The sequence below is a fragment of the Oryctolagus cuniculus genome, chromosome 7, assembly GCF_051225735.1.
Source record: "Oryctolagus cuniculus isolate XC-2025 breed Fujian yellow rabbit chromosome 7, ASM5122573v1, whole genome shotgun sequence".
NCBI classification, from domain to species: Eukaryota; Metazoa; Chordata; class Mammalia; order Lagomorpha; family Leporidae; genus Oryctolagus; species Oryctolagus cuniculus.
In genome coordinates, this window is record NC_142873.1 from 114,358,513 (window position 1) to 114,383,413 (window position 24,901).

A 24,901-nucleotide genomic window follows, 5' to 3' on the forward strand; every position below is an offset into this window, starting at 1 on the left:
TCAGAAAACAAATTCTTCAGTTTTACACACCTATGACTTTTACCTTCATTTCCCAATGATATCACGAGAATTCAGCAAAATAGCTGTGATTACCTCAACCCCTGGCATTTAGTGCATAATCAACATCTCCTATTATTAGAATAAATTTGCTGCCTTAAATCTTCTTTGAAGATTGATTAACCAATCAATCAAGCAATTACTAAAACAGTCCTAACTTCTACTTGTCACACAGTCATATTGGTCTCTGTACTTAGACAGTGCATGCCTAACTTGGTATGTCTACCTCACACAGACTCACAAGAGGAATTGGAAGAGAAAATGTAGATGATTCAACAAAACTCCAAACCACAGGTCAACTTTGGAGTAGAAATGAGCATGGGATACAGTACCTAAAGAACCACATTCTGGTAACAATACCACCTCCTCTGCTCTGAATCAGGTAAACTTGTACTGATCTCATCATTTTTCTGAGCCTGTTTCCTGAAGAGTGAGAGATAGCTTCCAGGTGAGGATCAAAGGATCCAAGGGGTATGAAAGTACTTTGGAACCAACAAAATTTTTTAGGAAATAATGATGAAAAATCCACTCAATGCTTCCTTAACTGCATTCACGGAATTTTTTATGTACAAAGCACAGCACACTTTCTATGTCATGTAAGCACATACAAAGAGAGTAGGTGAATGTCACATAAGCACATACAAAGAGAGTAGGTGAAGGGGGTAGCAAAAGAAAAAAAAATGGAGGTACTCAAATCTTCCTAAAAATTATGGAGCAACCCTCTAGTAGGAGCAAGAAACATATTTTCTTCAGTCTATTTTATGAATCTCCTCTGAAGACTCATTCAGTGCTACATTCTAACCATGGCCTTTAGTCAAAAGCCTGTGTCTCTATGTCTAAAACAGACACCTTCATAAGGAACTCAAGAAATAATTGTGACAAGTCTGATTTGGCCAGGTAGCACTATTATTTCCCCAACTTTACAAGAGAATGCCTTATAATAATGTTATCTCAGTACTTTATATGTTGTGTGAGTGTGTGGGTACAAACTGCTGAAATCTTAGTATAGAGTTTGTCTTCTGTATATAAAGTTAATTAAAAATGAATCCTAATGAAGAATGGGATGGGAGAGGGAGTAGGAGGGAAGATGAGAGTGGGAGTAGGAGAGATGAGTGCAGGGAAGAACCACTATATTCCTAAAGCTGTACCTATGAAATTTGTATTCATTAAATAAAAGCTTTAAAAATAATAATAATGTTATCCACAGCTGGGAACTACTCTCATTTCCTAAGGTCCTCCCCCGCCCATCTAATCCATCCCAGAAAGATGGCTGTCAGGGTCACACTTCCCAGAAGTCCCCAAGAGCTTAACGTGGTGACCTAGGATTCTTTTTTTTATTTTTAATTCATATTAGTAGAAAAAGAAAGCAGTCCAGTAAACTCATCCCAATATCTTGGAATCAAGAGAATCTCCCTGGCTGGAGAGCAAGCACATTGCTCTCCCCAAGAATTTCCAGAGAAGTAAATTTCTGCAAGCTCATCTGGTAACCTGGTCCATGTCTAACAACTGTCAACTTATAGCTGTGGGGCAGCAAAAAAATATTTGGGGAAGAGTTTGTGCCTTGCTTTGTTCTTACTGTGAAACTGGTTCATTCTTACATGTGTTTTATATCAGTGAGTTTTGCCATACTGAGTTCCACAGAAACCCTCCAAACTGAGAACTGGAGGGTAAGAGGTATACCTGGTTTTATCCTTAACTCCATTTAGATCAAAGGTCAAAGCCTGCAACCTCACAGACAGAACCCAGCTGGCAGCTGAGTTGTGTGTGGATGGTACTTGCATTCTTTGAAATCTTAATTTGAGCAATGCCTTTGTCAGCTTTGGGGAGTGCATGGAGTTAGGAAATACCCAGTTCCCTCAGGCTTTGTCACTCCCTATTGCCTACACAACTCACTCACTCACTCAGTTGGTTCCTAGCAAGTATAATCAAGCCCCTTCTAGGGTAGACTCTTCCAAGCCTCTGGGAAATAATGAAGACCAAAATACTTACATATATAAATAGATTGATAAGTAAGCATATGTATAGCTATAGATAGAAAAGTATGCATATAGATATAGATAGATATATCCTTGCTCTTTTAGAGATTATATTTTGGTAAGGATAGACATTAGTCAATAAATCACATAAATTACAGAGTATGGGTATCTTATAGTAGAAAGTGATTTGTCAGGGGGATCAGGAAAGCCAGAGATTACAAGAGAATGCATGTTTCCCGGTTTCCCGTGAACTTTTTAAAGACCCCTCTTACAGTTCGTACCAAGCTAGAATGAAATGGTACTTCATGGCCGTCATCTGTGTTGGTTTCTCTACCACACAGCTGAGCTGCTTGGCGTCTAACAGAACTCGCTGTGTACCTCTCCTAGATACACGCCAGTGCTCAGCAAGGAGCACAAAGCACATAGCAGCTGCTCACTGAATGCTTGCAGATGAAATCCAAGAATGCCACTCAACAAACGCCTGCTGGCTAAACAATTCCTCCAGCTTATATTCTCCTGCTTCTTAATAGAAGTTCACTTTATACAGTTAACTCATTTAATCTTCACAACAACCCTACAGAGGGAGGTTCTCTCATCTTTCCCATTTTATAGATGAGGAAACTGAGGCAAGAAACAGGAAGTAACTTAGGGAAGATCAGAAGCTTCCAAGATATCAGAATTGGGATATCACTCCTAGCAGTTTGGTTCTATATGGAGTGCTCTGTATGTAAGCTCTATATGGACGGCTACCTTTCTCACACCCATATTTTAAAGGCTTTCTTCTTTAAGCCTCAAACCAGCAATGATGTTCCCAGTAGATGGGCCATGCCTACCCTACAGCTTCTGGCACACGGCCACGTATCCATATCCACGTGAGGGCAATGGCCTCAGACCCAGGAGCTTTATTCAGGCTTGCTGTAGTGAAATAGCATCGTTAAGGACGAATGCCCACAGCACTTATGCGGCTAACAGAGCTCAAACAGATGATACGTTGGCCGCCACTGGGAGATGATTAAAAATCTACCATTAAACCAAGCTGTACTTAGAGTAGACCTCCTTTAAAGTAGCTTTTCATCAGGGGATTATATTTTCTTCTTGACAATTTCCTTAATGGCAAGAAAGGCTATATGTTAGAAGAACAAAGGAGACCCAAGGGCAAAGAGTAGAAGATTCTCACCAAGGTGGGGGCTGAAAAGCAGAGAGAGAAGAGGAAAATTAAACAGGCAAAAGAGACGACATGCGCCTCTTTGATTCCTTTTATTTCTGCATAATGCACTGGTGCTGCCCACCCCCAACTCCTTTCTCGACCTTCTTCTCCAGGGGCACTAACAGCAGCTCAGAACTCATTAAAGTTTAAACAGACTGATCAATAAAGACAGCATGGTGAATTGTCCATCTGCAAATTACCAAGCACCTCATAAATATTTAAAGAACTAAACTAGGAACAGGGAAAATGAGGAATCTAGGATTTTCTTTTTCCCTCTGGGGGGAAAAAAAAAAAAGGACAAAGAGATCTCTGCCCTTCCCGATCACCAGGATATAAAGTCAACAGTCAGCTCAAACTCCAAATATGAACAAGTGTGTCCAGCATCACTTTCTTGCACAAGCCAGTGAGCCATATCCATTCCCAGGCCACTCAAGATGAACATCTGCCTGGTGCAGACAGAAGAGCTCTGGTCTGTCTGACTTCCTTGCTTTCTTAGAACACACCACGTTTTCACTCTGTGTGCTTTGCATAGGCTGCTGTTGCCTCTGCCTGAAATGCAGGCAGGAGAGGTCCCTGTGTCACAGAAATGCTGCTCTGGAGTCACACTGCTTAAGCTCCACTCCTGCCTCTGCTACTTCCCAACTGCATGAACTTGGGTAAATGACCTAGCTTTTCTGTGCCACCCTTCTTAATAAAATGGGGTCATTATGAAGATTCATCTCTACACAATGCATGCTAATATTTTTTTTTCTTTTTTATTTTTTTTGCCAGGCAGAGTGGACAGTGAGAGAGACAGAGAGAAAGGTCTTCCTTTGCCGTTGGTTCACCCTCCAATGGCCGCCGCGCTGTGGCCTGCACACTGCGCTGATCCAATGGCAGGAGCCAGGTACTTATCCTGGTCTCCCATGGGGTGCAGGGCCCAAGCACTTGGGCCATCCTCCACTGCACTCCCGGGCCATAGCAGAGAGCTGGCCTGGAAGAGGGGCAAGCGGGACAGAATCCGGTGCCCCAACCGGGACTAGAACCCGGTGTGCCAGTGCCGCAAGTCAGAGGATTAGCCTAGTGAGCCGCGGCGCCGGCCTGCTAATATTTCTTACATAGCACTTACTTCATAATAAAGGCACAGCAATCAGCCATGATAATCAGTGATTTCTTCCACATTTGGTCACACCTTAAGTTTCTGCATCCCTTACGCTCTCTTCCAAGAACCCCCTCCAGTTAGCTCTTTTCTTAGTTATTTCACTCCCAGCACTCAACACATCATATTTTAACTGTCCATTCCTGCTGCTGGCCAGTGAGCTCCTGAAAAGCAAGGCCCATGGCTTGCACTGTTCTGTACATAAAGTTAGCCCAGCACAGTCCCTGGCACCATGTAGACATGCAACAAACACTCCGCAGGTCGGGAGTTTGAACAAGGAGAAATCACCACACTTTTGTCTATACCTTTGTGACAATGCAGCATGCAGCCCAGATGTCCTCGGAGGACTGCTCATGGTGGTTGAATTGAGGCTCCCACTTCATAATTGGCTGGTCTGCAAAAGCCAAGAGAACGCCACACTGGTCTACCAGAGCTGCGCGGACACTGCCTGTTCCAACGTCCACACCCAAATAGTAGTTCCTTTGTTCCTGTTCTCCACCAGACATTGTGAGAGACGCCGAAAGCACGTGAAAACCAAGTGAGACTGCAAAGACAGTAAAAAAAAAAAAAAACACATTGGAAATAGAAATAAAATAATACAGCTTTCTAGCTCATAGCCATTTATTATTTATTCATCCAACAAAAATTTTCAGTACCGTCAGTGTGCTAACAACACTAAGCTCAGTAGTAGGTGAACAACACAGACATGGCCTCAGACATCAAGTTTCCATTCTTGGAAGGACATTAGGTATTTAATTACATAATTATTTAAATGAAGTTGTGCTGAGTGCTGTAAGGGCAAATAGAAGGTGACAGAAGAACTTAGAAACTAGAGGCAATAGAGATTAATTTATTCTCAGTAAACTGGAATCAGCAAGACAGTGGCCATAGGACCAATGCAGCAGGATGGTGGTTGAGTAAAACACCAACAGCAATGATTGCCCCAAGAAACACTAATTTGACGAGTTAATCATAAACCAAATCATCTTTGCAAGAGCTACAGATACCAAGTGAGAGACCACAGTACCTCATTTTAGAAAAATAATAAGAAATCTTGTATTGAAGAAGGCAGTGAAGAAAAGAGTTGCCCATATCAGTCCCCCAACTCCAGCTCCAACTAGGACATTGTGGAGAGACACTTCAGCTCCCATGTGGAAAAGGGAGATAGAGTGAAGTCTTAAGATTTGACTCCCAATTCCAGGCCAACCATGATAAAATTCAGGGTTGAACATAGCCCCATGGTCCCTGTCCCCAGACTCATACCTAGACTGACCATCGGGTCCCTCTACAGCCATGTGACCTTGCTTCTGCCACCTCTTCCTAACTACCTGCAGAAAGTGGAGCAAGACAAGCTCCAGGGGAGTAGCACAAGAGAGGGAGCTTAGGAACTTATCTTGGACCTCAGAGCCAAGCCTTGGTCATGGGATGCAGGACCCGATAGACTGCAAAAGCCTCTATCCTGAGGCCAATGCTACAGATGGAACCTCTAGACTAGTCCCTGCATCAGACCCAAACTGTGTTGAGATTAACTTGTTTCAGTGTTTCACTGCCAGGGCCAAGCTGGCCTAGTGTGTACTCCTGAGACTTCATAGTGCATGAAGATAAGGACACCCAGGTGTGATATAGCTTATTTCTAGCCTGGGTAGCTAAGGAGCTGCCTTCATTACCCATCCCCCCAAAATGGGCAGATAGCAAGGAACCACAGGAAAGTGTCTTGGGATTCAGTGAAGAGCTGATAAAACCCAACAGTGGATCAGATCCTAACAGCCTCCACCCCTAGTGCAGTGCCTATAGACAGAGACTATACCTACTGCCCCATATCAGGCAGACACACGCACCCTGGTGGGATGTACACCAATTCCAGAGCTGCAGTTCTATTTGTAGCAGTGTAAATTTTTTTTCACCATAAAGCCTGATAATATCACCAACAGAATGAGCATAGATGCAGACCAGGGGCTGATCCCCAAGAAACTGAAAACTTTTTTGTTTTTAAAGTTAATCATATCATTTAAAGGAAGAGTTACAGAGAGAGGAGGAGAAAGAAAATGAGAGGTCTTTCATCCATTAGTTCACTCCCCAAATGGTCTCAACCACCAGGGCTGGGCTAGGCCAACTCCAGGAGCCAGAAGCTTCTTCCAGGTCTCTCACATGGGTGCAGGAGCCAAGCACTTGGGCCACCTTCTGCTGCTTTCCCAGGCACATTAGCAGGGAGTTATATCAGAAGTAGAGCCACCAGGACAGGACCCAGTGACAATATGGGGTGCCAGCATAGCAGGCAATGGCTTAACCTACTATGCCACAATGCTGGTCCTGTATTGATATATATTACCAGTAGCCTCACATAGGCCGGGCATGTGAGACTTGACAGAGGGATGATTTTTAAATATTCCAACAAATCTTTCAACTGAAAAATATAGTAAGTGAAATTAAAATCATGATAGAAGCTATCAATATCAGAATAGATCAAATAGAAGAATTAGTGAGCTTGAAGACAGGCTATTTTAAATTACACAGTTGGGGGAAAAAAAGAATCAAGAAAAAGAAGAGAGCATACATAAACTTTGGGACAGAATGAAAATAGTAAATATCTAAGCAATTATACTTAGGTTTCAAGAAGGCCCTGAGAATGACAAAGAGGTAGAAAGCATATTCTAAGAGATAGTAGCAAAAAGCTTCCCAAACCTAGAGAAAGCCACAACTTTCCACGATCAGTAAGGTGAAAGGTTGTCAATCAAATTCAACCATTGATACAACAAGTCTACGCTGGACATAATATAATCAAACTTTTCAAGCTTAAAAATAAAGAGAGGATTCTCAAAAGCTACAAGAGAAAAGAAACAACAGATAAAGGGTCCTAATTCACCTGTCAGCAGATTTCTCAGCAGAAACCTTACAGTCTGGGGGGGACTAGAATGAGATTCTCACAGTACCGAAAGAATAACTGCCAGTCAAGAATATATTAATCAGCAAAGTCATGTTTCAGTTACAAGGGAGAAATAAAGACAATCCAAGACAAGGAAAAGCAAAGATAATATGTCACCACCAAACTTGGCTTAGAAGAAAGTTAAAGGGATTTATTTTCAAGCTTAAAGAAAGAAATGCTAGTGAAAGAGAAGCACACAAATACATAAAACAAATATTAATAGAACTAAAAGGAGGACACACCCCAATAAAATAATTTTAAGGGATTTACAAACCTGTGTTCAGGAATGGACAGATGAGCCAAACAGAAAATAAGTAAAGAATTTAAAGAGTTAAATAGCACCCTGTATCAACTGAACCTAACAGATACCTACAAAATATTCTATCCAACAGCAATAGAATATGTATTCTCAACAGCATACATAACATTCTCCAGGATAGATGATATGGTAGGTCGCAAAACAAATCATAAAAAAATTTTTAAAAAGTATCTTTAAACTAGAATAATATGAAAAACTAGAATAAAAAGAACATTATAATAACAATAAAATAAAACTAGAGCAAGAAAAATATAACCAAATAAATACACAGATTAATAATAAATAGTTAAATATATGGAAATTAAAAACTTATATCTGAATAACCCACAAAGCAAGTAATAAGTTAAAAATAAAATTATATCAAAATTTATTGAAATAAATGAAAATGGAAACTCAACACACTAAAACTTATGGGATACAGGTAAAGCAGTAAATACACCACTGAGAAGGAAGTTTATGGAAGCCTGGGAAAGCAGTAGAAGATGCCTCAGTCCTCGGGCCCCTGCACCCACATGGGAGACCCAGAAGAAGCTCATGGCTTCTGGCTTTGGATCAGTTCAGCTCCAGCGATTGCAGCCAATTGGGGAGTGAACCAGCAGATGGAAGACCTCTCTCTCTCTCTCTCTCTCTCTGCCTCTCCTCCTTTTTCTGTGTAACTCTGACTTTCAAATAAATAAATAAATCTTTAAAAAAAGACCTTAAATAAACAACTTATTGCTGTACCTCAATGAACTAGAAAAAGAACAAATCAAATACAAATTTAATAAAGAAATAATAAAACTCAGAACACAAATAAACAATACAGAGTATCAAAAATATTTAAAAACTCAGTGAAATGAACAGTTTGGTCTTTGAAAAGATAAAAATATTGATAAATCCTTAGCTAAACTAAGAAAAGGGAATATTCAATATTAATTATAAAGGCAGGCTGGTGCCACGGCTCACTTGGCTAATCCTCCACCTGCAGTGCCGGCACCACAGGTTCTAACCTGGTTGGAGTGCCAGACTCTGTCCCGGTTGCTCCTCTTCCAGTCCAGCTCTCTGCTGTGGCCAGGGAAGGCAGTGGAGGATGGCCCAAGTGCCTGGGCCCCTGCACCTGCATGGGAGACCAGGAGGAAGCACCTGGATCCTGGCTTCGGATCAGCACAATGAGCCGGCCGCAGCGCGCCAGCCGTTACGGCCATTTTGGGGGTGAACCAACAGAAAAGGAAGACCTTTCTCTCTGTCTCTCTTTCTCTCTCTCACTGTCTAACTCTGCCTGTCAAAAAACAATTATAAAGGCATACACTACAAATGACACTACAAAATACAGAGGAGTTTTAGAGATCCGTATTAATAATTACATGATAACAAATTTGTGAATCTAGAAAAAGAGAAGAAATTCCTGGACATTTGTCCTTTATCATGATTGAATCATGAAGAAATAGGATTTCTGAACAGAGGAATAATGACTAGCCACATTAAACCAGTAATTACAAGCCTCTCATCAAAGAAAAGCTCAGGACCAGAAGGTTTTACTGCTGATTTCTACCAAACTTTTAAAGAATTGACACCAGTTCTTCATATATTTTTCCAAAATGACAGAAGAAAATTATTCAAAACTCATTCAATTAGGCCACCTCAGAATCAAAACCAGACAAGGACATGGAGGGACATACACACACACACACACACACACACACACACACACATGCTACAGGCCAATATCCATGGTAAATATAGGTGCAAAAGTCCTCAAAAAATACTGGAAAACTGAATCCAGTGGCATATTAAAAAGATTATTCACCATGATCAAATAAGATTCATCCTAGTGATGCATGGATGGGTCAACATACAGTAATCAATAAGCATGATACACCACATCAACAGAATGAAGAACAAATGTCAAATGATCATTTCAGTAGATGCAGAAAAGTAATCTGATAAAATTCAACATCACTTCATGATTAAAAAAACAAAACTATCACCAAGTTAGGTATAGAAGGAATATACCTCAACATAATAAAGATAATATAAAGAAAGACAATAATTAACATCATACTGAATGGGGGAAAGCTGAATATTTTCTAAAATTTGATAAAAGACAAGGATGCCTCTTTTTACCACCTGTATTCAGCACAGTACTGGAAGTCCTATTCAGAGCAATTAGGCAAGAGAAATAAACAAACAGCATCAAAATCAAAAAAGAGGAAGCACACTGTCACTGTTTGAAAATGACATGAACTAATATAAAGAAAACTCCAAAGACTCCACCAAAAAGCTATTCTAGCTAATAAACAAATTCAGCAAAGGTGCAGGGTACAAAGTCAATGTGCAAAAATTAGTGGCACTGTTATCATCAATAGCAAATTATAAGAAAAAAAATCGAGAAAGCAATCTGATTTCCAAGAGCTACAAAAATAAACTAAAATTTTTAGTAATAAATTAATGAAAAAAGAATTCTATAATGTAAACTGTAAGTCATTCATGAAATAAAATGGAGATAACACATAGAAATGGAAAGATATCCCATATGCATGGATTGGAAGAATGAACATCATTAAAATATTCATACTTCCCCAACTGATTTACAGATTCAATGTAATCCCTATCAAAATACCAATGACATTTTTCAGAGAAATAGAAAAAACACTACTAAATTTTGTATGTAACCACAAATGACCCACATGGAAGACTTAGATGGAGTTCTTGGCTCCTGGTCTCATCCTAGTTGGCCAAATCCTGGCTTTTGCAGATACTTGTGGAGTGAACCCACAGGAGATTCTCTCTCTCTCAATCTCTCTGTCTCTGTCACTCTGCCTTTCAATTAAATAAATAAATCCTCAAATAATCCAATTTTTTTAAAGATTTTATTTATTTATTTGAGAGGTAGAGTGACAGTGAGGGAGAGAGACAGAAAGAAAGGTCTTCCTTCCATTGGTTCATTCTCCAAATGGCTGCAATGGCTGGAGCTGCGCTGATCCAAAGCCAGGAGCCAGGTGCTTTTTCCTGGTGTCCCACGTGGGTGCAGGGGCCCAAGGACTTGGGCCATCTTCCACTGCTTTCCCAGGCCACAGAAGAGAGCTATATTGGAACTGAAGCAGCCAGGACTAGAACTGGTGCCCTTATGGGATGCTACCGCCACAGGCAGATGTGCCATGGCGCCGGCCCCCAAATAATCCAATTTTTAAATGGGCACATTTAAATAGACATTTGTCAAAAGAAGACATACAAATGGACAACAGGTACATGAAAAATGTTTACTATCCCTAGTCACCAGAGAAATGCAAATCAAAACCACAATGATATAGTATTCAACCCAGTTATAGTGGATACTACAAAATTAAATAAATAAAATAAAAGATAGTAAGTGCCAGGAAGATGTGGAGGAAAGAGAACTCTCACATACTGTTGATCAGAATGTAAATTATTACAGCCATTATGGAAAACAAAATGGAGGTTCCTCAAACACCTAAAAATGAAGCTACCATATGACCCAGCAACCAGGAGAATATATATATCCAGGAGAAATTAAATCAGTTGGTTGAAGAGACATCTGCATTTCCTGCTTAGTGCAGCACTATTCACAAGAGCCAAGAAATGGAAACCTAACTGTCCATCCACTGATGAATGGACAAAGAAAACGTTATACAAATATACAATGAGTTTGCTACTCAGTTACAAAAAAGGATGAAATTTTGTCATTCACAGCAACATGGTTGAAACTGGGGGTCATCACTTAAGTGAAATAAGCTGAGCACAGGAAGACAAATATCACATGATTTCACTCATACTTGGAGTCTTAAAAAAGGTGATCTCATAGAAGTTAAAAACATAATGGTGGTTAGCAAAGACTGGGGAAGATAAGGAGAGTGAAGGAATGGGGAAAATTGGTTAACCAGTACTAAGTCATAGTTAGACAGGAGTAAGAAGTTCTGGGTTTCTCCTGTATAGGCAGATGACTACATATAATGCTAATGTATATTTCTCAATTAAAAATAAAAACTAGATGTGGGGCTAGTGTTGTGATTCAGTGGGCTAAGTTGATGCCTACTAGGTCAGCATCCCATATGAGAACTGGTCAAGTCATGGCACTCCACTTTCAACCTAGGTCCCTGCTAATGTGCCTGGGAAAGCAGCAGAGGATGGTCCAAATATTTGGGGCCCTTCTATTCACATGGGATACCTGGAAGATCCTGGCTTCAGCCTGCCCCAGCCGTAGCCAATGCAGCCACTTGGGAAATGAACCAATGGATGGAAGCTCGCGCGCGCTCTCTCTCTCTCTCTCTCCCTGTCTCTTCCAAGCCTCTCTCTCCCTCTCTCTCTAACTCTGCCTTTCAAATATATTTTAAAAATCTTATAAAGAAAACTAGTTGATAGGATGCTTTCACCATAGAGAAATGTTAAATGTTTTAAGAGTTAGATATATTTATCCTGATTGAACATTCATTACACAATGTATACAAGTATTGATCATCCTGTAGTACTTTAAGAATATGTACAATTTTATGTTTCTTTTAAAAATAAAAAAATAAATTAAGCTTAAAAAACAAAGTTGTCATGGTTCTATAAAGAAAACTTTTCTTCCCACTCACCCATTTAGTATTCACTGAACACCTATTATGTGCCAAAGCACTGTGAAAACAGCATACATTCCCTTGACATCTCACTATAACTCTAGAAGCTCAGTGTACTTAAAACTATATTTTACAAGTGATCAAAATGAGACCAGCCTGAACCTAAAGACTCACATCTGTGCAATTCCCAATGTCCTGTTCTTCCCTTTCTACCTTTAAAAGTTTGCAGGATAGGTTTAGAGAAGGGGCAAATATATTGCAGTTATATCACACAGCGACCGGGAATTGGGAAGGAGTCCCAAGGCAGACAGAACCAGGGATCTGTTATACAATTTGTTTCCCTAACAGACCCCTCACGACTTATAAGGAAATCTGAAGAGAGAAAACTCAAATCCCTTGGCCTCCTGACTGCTCTAATTCCCCTTGGTCACATTAGTCCACATGACACAGAAATTTCAGAGGCTTGCATTTTCCAGACTGGCCTTCCAGAGACTAAGAACTGCCCGAGACAACTGGGCTGGTGATCAGGCAACGACTCCCCAGGTGGGTGCCAGCCAGTCTGAGTGCCCAGCATGGGACTTCAGCCTGAGCAGCACCCTGTGCCCTTCAGCTTCAGAAAAAAAAACATCTTGGCCAAGCTACACTGGGGATCCTAAAGCAAAGTGGGCCAGCAAATGTTCAGTTACTGCTTCCTGGATATTTATCCTGGTTTAAAAAAATAAGTCATTAAAAGTGATTGCTTCTGATTTAACCACCATGATTTCCCCACTGTGTCCCCCCCACCCCCTACCCCAGTTGGCTTTGTGCTCACCAGCAGGCGAAGATGAAAAGGAGGAAAACTCCAGTAATGACCTTTGCTGCCTTCATGTGAACTTCTGAGAACGACTTTCAGGGCCTGACCAGTGTCTAGCCTCATCTCTCCCTTGCTCACTTCCCTTTAGGAGCTCAAGCTGACCAGTAACCAAAGTTTTCCAAACAGTAATTCCTGTATCCATTCAATGGCAATACCTTGCCTTCAAACCATAGCATCAAGAAAATTTCAATAAAACAGATACAGAGTGCTCTGTTTTTGGAGGCAAGATTATCCTTGCTGTACCCTCCATCCCTTTAGCCATAGATCCCTCTGCCAGGCCCTTTCTTGGGATACCTGAACACCACTGGCAGGCTGTGAAAAGACCTGGGACCTAAAAAACAGCATCCCAGGCCCTCCCTGGACTTCTTTCCATCGGCCCTGTTGAACACAGCCGTTCTCACTCTGGCACCAGACATCCTCAGACTCCTCATAGTGCGGTCCCCGCCCTGTCACAGGCCATTCCCAACACTGGCTCTTCCCTCCCTAACTCCAGCCTCTTCTCATCTGCCTGGTGACCACAGACTTCCGTGGAAACACCCAGCCCAGTCAACACCTCTTTGAGGGAGACTTCCTGGCCTCTCTCCAACCCTTGCATATATGCCACACAGTACCATGTTCGTACTTCTTTTTAAGACTTGCCACTCTGAGCGATAATTTTTTTTTTGTTTCTATGTCTGTCTCCCTTAATGAACTGAACCTCAAAAAATGTAACGTTTTTTGCCTCCCCAACATTCGGCACAGTGTCTGGCATAAAATCAGTTTTCAATAAATGTTTACTGAATGAACAACTGACTCAGCAAATCAAAAGAAAACAAGGATAAACAAGTTCATGCTTTGATAGTTTGCATTTCTAAGTTTGTACTTATATGCACTTGAGTTTTGCCTTATTTTGATCTCTGAATACCTCATTCATCCAATTAACAAACACTGGATGCTTACAACCACAATTTATTAAACCTAGGATACTTTTTCATATTTAGCTTCTCTAAAATCAGGCTTAATCTTACAAGCAACTGCATCTTACAGTTAACCAGTAGCATTTCCTTTTTTTGTGGTACATGAAATAATGATATATTTTGCAGTTAGTGACATCCAAGATTCAAAAAAATACAGATTGTGCCAGGCACCGGGCAACAAAATAGGGACCATGGCTGGGCTGAGCTTCCTCAATCTCTTCATCTGCAAATAGGAGCAAGAGTGACCAAGGTGTCTGCTCCACCTTCTCTCTACCAACCACACACATCTTACTTTCCTTGAGGTTCTCTATCTTCCCACCTTGATCCTAGTTTCAAGACAACAGCTCTCCGCCCTTGGCTATAACTTTTCCAGGGTATCCTAAACTCTTAACGGGAAGTGAGGATATGAAGAATCTAGACGCACATTCTTGCTTGCACAGACCTGGCCAGCCAGCAACCACCCCCGCCAGCCCCAGGGACAAGAGATACTCCCTGTGGGGCTGGCCAGGTGTTCATGCTCAGGTTCCTCACTTTTGACTCTTGTCTTCCTCTGCAGGGAGTAATACATCATCTGACCACCTACTACCCAGACGTTCTGATTCCTTTCCAGTAAAATCTAAAGAGTAGATTTCTGCTCTAAAGCTCATTCTGGGCTTTCTTTACTTTTGGTTCCTGAGGCCAGGAAAGATTCCATTCTTCAGGAAAGTGACCACCTCCTCTGTGGAGTGGAACTTTACTCTCAGACAATCTAATGCTGCCTGTGTCATAACTGTATGCCCAGTGCCTATATAGGGCAGGAATTCAGCAAGTCCCGTGACTCAGTGAGCAAATAGTTATCTTTCAAACTCATTACGGGGGAAATAACAAAAGGTACCATGCTTATTATGTATCTGATGTTCAGCTAAGCAGCTTGCTTCAATGCCATTTTTAATCCTGCAAACATTTCTGGAAGATAATAGCTGTTATCACTCCCATTTTCCTGAAGAGGATATTAAGTCCTGGACAAGCCAAAAAATTTGCTCCAGTATGTCACACAATTGGTAAATAATACCACTGACAGCAAACCATTCCCTCTTGACCCAAAGTCCCCAACCTTTCTCAGACTGCTCTACTGCCCTGATCCTCCTTGGTGTATTAACTACCCAAGAGGCCTGGACTCTGCCAGGGATCCCTGCCTACTGTGTCTGTGAGACTGGCTCACTCAGAACCCAGGCTGTTCATCTTCGTAGCCTGATCCCCCTATAACACCAGGCTGCCTCTCCAGCCATCCAGTCATTTCTATAGCATACTACCAAGGCATCCATCAGGAAAAGGCTCAAATCTACAGGGAAAAGGGAGTCAGCCCTTCCAGCCTCATTCATACATTGCCTTCTAGTTCATGTTTTTCAAAGAAAGAGAACCTAATCAAATATTTCAGGTTCATTCTTTTCCCTTTGTTACAGTTTTAAGTGATCTCTTTGTGATCATTTCCACACCTGGAATCTGAAAGCAGAGAAGTTCATGCCCTTGGGCAGCCTCCCTGAAACTCAACCTGTGAGTTATGAACACTCCACAGAGGATTTTCTGCAACGCTGCTCCCTTGCTCTCCCCTCTGCCCTTTGTTCCTGGGCCATAAACGCTATCTGCTTTGTCCTGAACTCCAAACCTTATTCAACCAGTACTTCAAAGTCTCAAAAAATAAAGAAACTACAATATGGAAACATTATTCCCTTTCCTGAGTTTTTTTTTTTTTTCTTTTGTAAAGAGGATTTGGATCCTCATTGCATCAATCATTTCCACACATGTGTTAATCTCATCCTTGGAAACCCAATCAGGCTCTTAAGCCTATCAATGCTTTATACCTCAGTGGGATGGAGATAATCTGCTAAAAATTGCACAAACAGTAAACAACAGCACCAAGATCTTAGCTCCAAACTCCAACTGCAAGGTTAGGGCATCAGTTTGAGTCCCAGCTACTCTTCTGATCCAGTTCCCTGCTAATGTGCCTGGGAAAGCAGCAGAAGATGGCTCAAAAACTTGGGCCCCTGCACCTGCATGGGATACCCAGAAATTCCTGGCTCCTGGCTTTGGACCAGCCCAGTTCTGACCGTTGCAGCCATTTTGGGAGTGAACCAGCACGTGGAAGATCTCTCTCTTTCTCTGTCTCTGTCTCTCTCTCTCTAACTCTGCCTTTCAAATATATATAAATCTTTAAAATAAAACAAAACAAAAAAGAAGTAGTAGTTGCTGTGCTCTGTCTGTTCTCACATGGTCCACACGACTTTAGGATTTCCCTGTGAGGGAAGCAGCAGGGGCCTGACTTCTTCTCAGTTAAGGAAACTGAAATTCTCAGAGACAAAGCTGGTAAAGGTCTCCTAGCACAGAAGCAGAAGGATTCAGATTGAGGCTAAGTCAGGGTGATTCCAAAGCCTGCTTTATGAATGGTGAAGAGTTGGAACTTTGGTTTCATTTAATTTTGTAGGCAGGTTGAAGACTCAGAAAAGAAAACATCTGTTAGGGATATGTGAAGGGTGGCCAGGCTAAGAGAGATAAGGCCATGGACTAAAGATGGCCAAAAGAAAGAAAATTATTCGGGAGAAATTCAAGCTGTGCTGCACACAAGTCCTGAGACACACCTAACTTCTCTGCCTGGGAGACGTCTTGAGGGGCCCAAACAGCCTCCTGTCCCAGTCCCCAGCATGGGATGGCCCGATTTTTAGTCGCTATTTATGATCAAAAGACTGCTCTGTATTATAAATATTTATACATCTCATAAAATAATAGCCTATATAAATATTATTAGAAATGTACTGCAGGAAACCACAGAGTTCGAAGCTGATCCTCCAACAAGTGTGCAAACTGCTCCAATGCTGCGCACAGGGAAGAAAGGGGACCTGGAAATCAGAGGCTGTTCTTTGCAAAACTGTTTCAGCAATATGGAAAGTGGGTAACTGCCAGAAATACTCTGCTGAAAAGCAATCATTCAAGGATTGTGCTCTTCCTGTTTTCCCTTTCTTTCCCCCTGAATAATCAACAGCCATAGATGGCTTTCTACAACTACAACCCTCCAGAGTGGCTGAGCTCACCTTACCTTCAGTCCTAGTTCTTAAGAATCTACTTCTCCAGGATCAATTTGGTGACAGTTTCCACACAAACAGTGTCCCAGGGATTAGGAAGGAACAATACCATCTCTCAACTTTGATCTTTGGACTTTGCTGGGAGCTCATGTACACATGCCTCACGTGATTTATTTACTACTTAGTTAAATTACAATCAGAGATTTTGGAGCCTGGGAAGAAAATGATGAGCAACAGGTAAGCTTGTCCACTTTAAAGGGATTAAATATCATTTAATGTCACATGTTCCAGGACGATGAGAAAATTGAGGGTGGGAGGGAGATAGGTAATGTGCAATTACAGTGGGTTCTCTACCAGCAATAGTCATGAGAGGAAAAGCACAGCTTACTTACAGGCATCCTTTCTCCTAAAAGTGAAAGGTCATGCCTGATAGCCCCCTGATGAGGTTCTTTTCAAGGCTTTCAGTTCAAGGGGAGATATTTTCTTAAGTTTTCAGGCTGCCAGTACTGATTCTAAAGAAACAAAATGGTTCCTGGGATTCTCCAACCGCTTAAGACATATTTCATCCGACATAGCCATGGCCCAGAGGAGATTGTACAAAGAGTAAGAATACACTTCCAGGCAAGCCTGGGGTGACCAGGACCTGTCCTGGGATCAGAGGAAGGGTGGGGAGTAAGTAGAGAAACCATTCCCTAGATGCCAGGAGACGGTGAACAATACCCATGCCTAGCAAACTCCTAGAAGACCAGGACAAGCCTTTTATACTGAACAATGGACTGTAGCTGTGCATTCAGAGCAAGGTCAGAAGACTCTGAAGAGGAGGAAAAGAGGAAGGCAAGGGAAAGGTGCAGAGAGAGGGGGAAAGAAGGAGTGTGCAGGAGGGAGAAGAGAAGACACGGAAACTCAATTGGGGTAAGGAGAAGATTGGGTGAGTCTGACAATGAGGAACTAAGAGACCCCCTTCATTGGGGTGGAGAGAAAGAAAGAAAAAGTTGGGACCAGCACTCTGGCATAGTGGGTAAAGCCTGCAGTGCTGGTATCCCACATGGGTGACCACATTGAGTCCCGGCTGCTCCACTTCTGATCCAGCTCTCTGCTATGGCCTGGGAAAGCAGTGGAAGATGGCCCAAGTCCTTGGGCCACTGCACCCACGTTGGAGACCCAGAAGAATTTCCTGGTTCCTGGATTCAGATCAGTGCAGCTCCAGACGTTGCAGCCATCTGGGGAGTGAACCAGCGATGGAAGACACTTCTCTCTTTCTCTCTCTCTCTGCCTCTGCCTTTCAAATAAATACATAAATCCTTTAAAAAAAGAAAAAGTAGACCTATTCTTTGGCCAAAAAATAATATCCACCAGAGAACTGCTGGCCAGGCAAAGCCAATAATGCAGAAAAAGTAGAGATCATGAAAATGTCAGTTCTTGGAGCTCCAGATCAAAAACCAAATATCAAACAAAAACAAGCACCACAGCAAAACCCTTTCTCTACTCTGAGGGTCATCCATGCACACCTAGAGTGTTGACTGTCACCCAACCAGAGAGACTTCACTCAGGAGACCTGTGATATGCAGCTTCCGGGAACCAGCTGTCAGGCTGTGAACCAACTCGATGCCCATATCATTGAACAGCACTGCTTCTGAGCACAGAGGCTCTCAACTAGTCATCCTGCAAAGAGATGTAGTCCTTTAGTCCTATCTTTCTCTACTTTTCTTAAGCTGTTGTATTCTTTTTCTTAAGTTGTGTTTATTTTAGTTGTATTTATTTCAAAGGGAAAGCAGTAGAAAATGAGAGAGAGAGAGCAAGAGAGAGACAGAGAGATCTTCCATCTACTAGTTCACATCCTAAATACCTGCAACAGCCAGGGCTGTGCAAGAGTGAAGTCAGAAGCCAAGAACTCCATGGAAGTCTCTCACCTGAGTGGCAGGAACCCAAGCAATAAAGCTATCACCTGCTGCCTCCCAGGGTGCACGTTAGCAGGAAGCTGTATCAGAAGCAGCTGCAGGACTCAACCTAGGCACTCTGATATGGGACAGAGGCATTCCAAGCAGTGATGGCTTAACTGCTGTACCACAGCACCCACCCCAGAGCTCCGTCCTGACACTTCAGGACATGGGCTCGGCCTGTCTTAACCTTCCATGCCCCCAGCATATACACATATAGTAAGCACTCAATAAAGAGCTAATGAATGAATGGAATTGGGAGAAATGAGGGCAATTCTCCCAACATTGCTGAAAAATAAATACTTGGTACCTCTAGGTATTGAGTGAGGTATAAGGGTCATCATATTGGTTTAGAAAATCAGGAGACCTTGGTCTTGTCACATATGTATCTACTACTAGTCAATATTTAGCAAGCCTCTTCACTCTTCCCAGGAATAAAATGAGCCCTATTAATTCTGTATAACCACTACAAGGGATTGTTATGAAGATTAAAAAAAAATAGTGGACACAGAAAGGCTTTTAAACAGAGAATTCCTTTATAAACAGAAGGAATCAAAAAATTAGATGTAAAATCACATCATGAAAGGCACATGAAGGGTGGTCCTCAAACCAGTTTTCTTCCAGCACCAAACCATCTCCTGACATCTGGAATTTTCAAAAATATTTGTCTACACCTGGGTGTTCTCCTCTATCTAACAGTTTGATTTCTCATTAACCAATATTAAATATTTTCCCTATGTCAGGATATAAGGAATAGGAAGTTAAAAAATTATGATCTGTGATTTTAAAGAAATTGTATATCATGTTGCTAGGGTCTGAATGTTTATGTCCACTCAAAAGTCATGTGTTGAAACCTGACCCCTAGGTGATGGTATTAAGAGGTTGGGCTTGGAGTGTGCACTTAGTGCAGTGGTTGAAACACGACTTGGAATGCCCACAGCTTCACATTGAAGTGCCTGAGTTTGAATTTTAGTTCCTCTACTTCTGATCCAGCTTCTTGCTGGTGCACCTCTTGGGAGGCTTCAAATGATGGCTCAAGTACTTGGGTCACTCCCACCATGTGAGAGATCTGGATGGAGTTCCTAGTTCTAGTACAGCGTGCCCCTGCCCTGGCTGTTTCAAGCATTTGGTGAGTGAAGCTATGCTGGGAGATTCCCTCTCTCTCTGCTTTCCCACTAAAATGAAAAATAAGTAAACAAACATATATTCTTTATTTAGGGGACCCAAAGAACTCTACTAAGAGACTATTGGAACTCATAGAAGAGTTTGGCAAAGTAGCAGGGTATAAAATCAATGCACAAAAATCAACAGCCTTTGTATACACAGACAATGCCATGGCTGAGGAAGAACTTCTAAGATCAATCCCATTCACAATAGCTACAAAAACAATCAAATACCTTGGAATAAACTTAACCAAGGACGTTCAAGATCTCTACGATGAAAATTACAAAACCTTAAAGAAAGAAATAGAAGAGGATACCAAGAAATGGAAAAATCTTCCATGCTCATGGATTGGAAGAATCAATATCATCAAAATGTCCATTCTCCCAAAAGCAATTTATAGATTCAATGCAATACCAATCAAGATACCGAAGACCTTCTTCTCAGATCTGGAAAAAATGGTGCTGAAATTTATATGGAGGCACAAGAGACCTCGAATAGCTAAAGCAATCTTGTACAACAAAAACAAAGCCGGAGGCATCACAATACCAGATTTCAGGACATACTACAGGGCAGTTGTCATCAAAACAGCATGGTACTGGTACAGAAACAGATGGATAGACCAATGGAACAGAATAGAAACACCAGAAATCAACCCAAACATCTACAGCCAACTTATATTTGATCAAGGATCTAAAACTAATTCCTGGAGCAAGGACAGTCTATTCAATAAATGGTGCTGGGAAAACTGGATTTCCACGTGCAGAAGCATGAAGCAAGACCCCTACCTTACACCTTACACAAAAATCCACTCAACATGGATTAAAGACCTAAATCTACGACCTGACACCATCAAGTTACTAGAGAACATTAGAGAAACCCTTCAAGATATTGGCACAGGCAAAGAATTTCTGGAAAAGACCCGGGAGGCACAGGCAGTCAAAGCCAAAATCAACTATTGGGATTGCATCAAATTGAGAAGTTTCTGTACTGCAAAAGAAACAGTCAGGAGAGTGAAGAGACAACCGACAGAATGGGAAAAAATATTTGCAAACTATGCAACAGATAAAGGGTTAATAACCAGAATCTACAAAGAGATCAAGAAACTCCACAAAAACAAAACCAACAACCCACTTAAGAGATGGGCCAAGGACCTCAATAGATATTTTTCAAAAGAGGAAATCCAAATGGCCAACAGGCACATGAAAAAATGTTCAAGGTCATTAGCAATCAGGGAAATGCAAATCAAAACCACAATGAGGTTTCACCTCACCCTGGTTAGAATGGCTCACATGCAGAAATCTACCAACAACAGATGCTGGCGAGGATGTGGGGAAAAAGGGACACTAACCCACTGTTGGTGGGAATGCAAACTGGTCAAGCCACTATGGAAGTCAGTCTGGAGATTCCTCGGAAACCTGAAGATAACCCTACCATTCGACCCAGCCATCCCACTCCTTGGAATTTACCCAAAGGAATTTAAATTGGCAAACAAAAAAGTAGTCTGCACCCTAATGTTTATTGCAGCTCAATTCACAATAGCTAAGACCTGGAGCCAACCTAAATGCCCATCAACAGTAGACTGGATAAAGAAATTATGGGATATGTACTCTTTAGAATACTATACCGCAGTAAGAAACAACGAAATCCAGTCATTGGCAACAAAATGGAGGAATCTGGAACACATCACGCTGAGTGAAATAAGCCAGTCCCAAAGGACAAATACCATATGTTCTCCCTGATCGGTGACAACTGACTGAACACCAAAAAGGAAACCTGTTGAAGTGAAATGGACACTATGGGAAACGGTGACTTGATCAGCATAGCCCTGACTGTTAATGAACAACTTAATACATTATCCCTCTTAGTAGTTTTTTTGTCTGTTCTACTTAATATGACTGGTTTAATTCTGTAATTAATACACAGTTATTCTTAAGTGTTGAAAATTAACTGAAATGTGATCCCTGTTAAACAGAAGAGTGGGAATAAGAGAGGGAAGAAATGTATAATTTGGGACATGCTCAAGCTGACTTGCCCCAAATGGTAGAGTTAGAAACATACCAGGGGATTCCAATTCAATCCCATCAAGGTGGAATGTACCAATGCCATCTCACTAGTCCAAGTGATCAATTTCAGTTCACAATTGATCATAATGAAAGGACTAAGAGTCAAAGGGAGCACATAAACAAGTCTAGTACCTGCTAACACTAACCGATAGAATAAATAAAGGGGAGAGTGATCCAACATGGGAAGTGAGATACTCAGCAGACTCATAGAATGGCAGATGTCCTAAATAGCACTCTGGCCTCAGAATCAGCCCTAAAGGCATTCCGATCTGGCTGAAAAGCCTATGAGAGTATTTCAGGCTGGAAAGCCAAGACACTCTGGCAAAAGATCTCTGTGAGTGAGATCCCAGTGGAAAGAACAGGTCTTCAAAGAAGGAGGTACCTTTCTCTGAAGGGAGGAGAGAACCTCCACTTTGACTATGACCTTGTCTAAACAAGATAAGAATCGGAGAATTCAGAGGGCTTCCATAGCCTTGGAAACTCATGACTGGAGCATAGGGAGATTACTGATGCCATAGACAGGAGTGTCAATTGGTAAAGTCAACAACAGGAGTCACTGTGCACTTACTTCTCATGTAGGATCTCTATCCTTAATGTGCTGTGCATTGAGATTTAATGCTATAACGAGTACTCAAACAATATATTTCACTTTGTGTTTCTATGGGGGTGCAAACTGTTGAAATCTTTACTTAATGCATACTAAACTGATCCTCTGTAAAAAAAAAAAAAAAAAAGAAATTATCAATTCCCAACTTGACTCTCACTGGGATTAAACATGACAATAGGTCTGATCTGATTTCATCATCATTTAAAAAAAAATCATCTATTATTTTTCACTTTATGTTTCTGTGTGGGAGCAAACTGTTGAAATCCTTACTTAATGTATACTAAGCTGATCTTCTGTATATAAAGAGAATCAAAAATGAATCTTGATGTGAATGGAAGGGGAGAGGGAGTGGGAAAGGGGAGGGTTGTGGGTGGGAGGGACGGTATTGGGGGGAAGCCATTGTAATCCATAAATCGTACTTTGGAAATTTATATTCATTAAATAAAAGTTAAAAAAAAAATCCTTAAAAAAAAAAAAAGGTTGGCCGGCGCCGCGGCTCACTAGGCTAATCCTCCGCCTAGTGGCGCCGGCACACCGGGTTCTAGTCCCGGTCGGGGCGCCGGATTCTGTCCCGGTTGCCCCTCTTCCAGGCCAGCCCTCTGCTGTGGCCAGGGAGTGCAGTGGAGGATGGCCCAGGTGCTTGGGCCCTGCACCCCATGGGAGACCAGGAAAAGCACCTGGCTCCTGGCTCCTGCCATCGGATCAGCGCGGTGCGCCAGCCACAGCGCGCCGGCCGCGGCGGCCATTGGAGGGTGAACCAACGGCAAAGGAAGACCTTTCTCTCTGTCTCTCTCTCTCACTGTCCACTCTGCCTGTCAAAAAAATAAAAAAAAAAAAAGGTTGGGCCTTTAATGGGTGTAAGTTATGAAGGCAGCGCCTTCATAAATAGGATCAAGGACCTTATAAAAGCCCCTGAACAGACTTTCATCCCTTCTACCACATGAGGACACAAAGGAAAAAGCAGCAGTCTGCAAACCAGAAGGTAGCCCTCATGAGAAAGCAAATCTGCTGGTACCTTGATCCCAGATTTCCCAGGACTCAGAACTGTGAGAAATGCGTTTCTGTTGTGTATGAGCCTCCTGGTTTATACTATTTTGTTATAGCAGCCTCAACAAAGATAAATGTAAAGATCTGGATTTTGAAAATCAAATGGTGATGCCTCAAGTAATGCCTAGTTTATGTAATCCAAGCAAAACCTAGAGTACCTAGTTAAACTTCATGTGGCAGGAACGTAGCTTCCTGCTGCCACCAGAATCCTGGTCACACATATAACAGGAGCCAAGCATCCTATCTCAACTCCACCTTTCTTAAGAACTGATAGTTGGTTAACAGGAACACAAGTTTACTGTTTTCATGACTGTTCCAACAGTTCTGAAGCACTAGGTCAGAAATTCAATATTTTTCTGGTTTTCAAGGATGTTTATATTCTGTATTAGCTCATTTTTAATAACAAACATGAGAGCCAGCGCTGTGACATAGCAGGCAAAGCCGCCACCTGCACTGCCAGCATCCCATATGGGCCCCAGTTCGAGTCCTGACTGCTCCACTTCCAATCCAGCTCCCTGCTATGGCCTGGAAAGCAGTGGAAGATGGCCCAAGTCCTTGGGCCCTGGACCCACATGGGAGACCTGAAAGAAGCTCCTGGCTCCTGGCTTCAAATTGGCACAACTCCGGCCATTGCGGCCAACTGGGGAGTGAACCAGCAGATGGAAGACGCCTCTCTCTCTCTCTCTCTCTCTCTCTGCCTCTGCCTCTGCCTCTCCATAACTCTGCCTTTCAAATAAATAAATAAATAAATAAAGCTTTAAAAAAATAACAAACATGAGACAGTTTAGGGGGGGCATGATATTAAATCAGAAAGACAAATAGAAAAGTTGACTGTCCTTTTAAATTGAAGTTGGATTCCAAAAGGTTAGAAAAGTCAGAACCACTAAATCACTAAGCCTGCCTTGCAATATGATAACCACAAGGACCATAATGGAGCTAGTTTTGAATGGTGGCCAGAAACTACCATTTTCCAAGGACCACAAAGAACAGCACAATAGCAGACAAAGAAAACACAACATCCAACCACAGTTAAGGCCAAATG

At 41.8% G+C, this 24,901-nt stretch overlaps 1 protein-coding gene across 29 annotated transcripts in view; it reads right to left on the reverse strand.

Annotated features, from left to right (window-relative positions):
* The window catches only part of FGGY (FGGY carbohydrate kinase domain containing), a 511,202-nt gene that overhangs the window by 466,504 nt on the left and 19,797 nt on the right, over nucleotides 1-24,901 (reverse strand). For 24 of the 29 annotated variants that reach the window (XR_016237331.1, XR_011390683.2, XR_016237332.1 and 21 more), the window contains one exon: nucleotides 4,684-4,922. The exons of 2 other annotated variants lie outside the window; for them this stretch is intronic. Coding sequence is in view for 24 of the 27 variants with exons in the window: in XM_070078425.2 (XP_069934526.2) it covers nucleotides 4,684-4,884 (201 nt within the window). In the remaining 3 variants the exon portion in view is untranslated. Of the gene's footprint in view, nucleotides 1-4,683; nucleotides 4,923-17,055; nucleotides 17,254-24,901 lie in introns of those variants that run through there. 3 more of the 29 variants (XM_089337324.1, XM_089337320.1, XM_089337325.1) reach the window with 2 other exon arrangements.